The sequence below is a fragment of the Belonocnema kinseyi genome, chromosome 3 (assembly GCF_010883055.1).
Source record: "Belonocnema kinseyi isolate 2016_QV_RU_SX_M_011 chromosome 3, B_treatae_v1, whole genome shotgun sequence".
NCBI lineage: Eukaryota > Metazoa > Arthropoda > Insecta > Hymenoptera > Cynipidae > Belonocnema > Belonocnema kinseyi.
The window spans coordinates 53,856,023-53,857,274 of record NC_046659.1 but is presented as its reverse complement, the minus strand read 5'-3'; the positions used below and the strand labels follow the sequence as shown (position 1 = coordinate 53,857,274).

At 38.3% G+C, this 1,252-nt stretch overlaps 1 protein-coding gene across 1 annotated transcript in view; it reads right to left on the bottom strand.

Moving 5' to 3' along the window:
• Nucleotides 1–503, bottom strand: part of LOC117169830 — a 2,323-nt gene extending 1,820 nt beyond the window's left edge. Inside the window, exon 1 of the mRNA XM_033356339.1 lies at nucleotides 98–503. Within this exon, the coding sequence (XP_033212230.1) occupies nucleotides 98–503 (406 nt within the window). The remainder of the gene's footprint in view (nucleotides 1–97) is intronic.
• Between the last annotated feature and the right edge of the window lie 749 nt (nucleotides 504–1,252).

The window sequence follows — 1,252 nt, the reverse complement described above, 5'->3', positions numbered from 1 at the left end:
CGCGCAACTCAGTCATTTACAGCGTCTCCTACTATATTCACACGGACATAGCCCTGTCATAGTATTGGACCGCATCTCGTTTCAGATCTGGGATCACTGGTAAGATCAGAGAAGAATCTTCGGTCATTCATCATATGGCTTGACGCCCCTGAGTATATAAACCAATCTCCTTGACTATTGTGAATTTCCTTTACTTTCGTCAGGAAGCAGACGTTTGCTGAATCTTGAACGTCGCAAGCCTTACGAGCTTGCTCCTTCCACTTATTTGCTTTCCATCTTATGTATTTACTACAGTCCCTTTTTAAATGGCCAGCTTCCTTGCAGAAAAAACAATTTACCTGGTGGTTCTCGACCAGGTGTGATAAGAGAGCTGTGATAAGAGTGCTGTACGACTCTGGCAGACTTATAAGTATTAGCGAAACAATCATGTCTTTGTCCATACTCCTACCGATAGCGGCCAGCTTGTCGACGAGATCCAGCATCGTATTTAAGTGCTTTTCCATATCACCATTTTCCTCCAATTTGAGACTATATCCTTATGCGCTTATCCTTATTCGCACTAACTTATATATCCCTTATTCATACTATATCCTTGTGCAATCACTGTATCCCTATGTGCTTATTTTGTGCTCGCTATATCCTTATGCACTCACGTTATCCTTATGTGTTTACTCGTCACACTTTTGCACATAAATTTGATATATATTTTTTAGATAGACAGATTCTTATGTTACATTAAAAGAATGAAATAAGTGAAACTGAACCAAGATATATCTTTATGCTTCAAAGGACAAGCAGAGACTAAAAACTGGAACCTGAGGACCAAGGGCTAATACCCTTCGCCGAAGCATAGATACCTGAGTACAAGAATTAGTCTCTCTGTAGAGTGTCAAGTATGAATCATCGTTGTTTCCCATATATATATACAAAGAAAGGCCAAGGCCGGAGCGACAGAAACCGAGATTTTATTGTATTTGAAGTTGTAAAGTATAATTTTCTCTTAAAATAAATAAAATAAGTATTAATTTTTTTAAACTAAAGTTTCATCATCTAAATAAATCATCGCGGAAGTTTCTGCACTCGCAGGACGCGCGTCTTTCGTTCCTCGCAATTAGTGCTCAATAAGATATTTATCACGTGCTTCGCGGTCGATAATATTGTGTACAGACTTTTTAAAACTAAAGGTCAAAGCATCAAGAATTGCAGTTTGGTGATTGTGCATTCTCTTTTGTTAAAGCTCCTTCGATTTTAA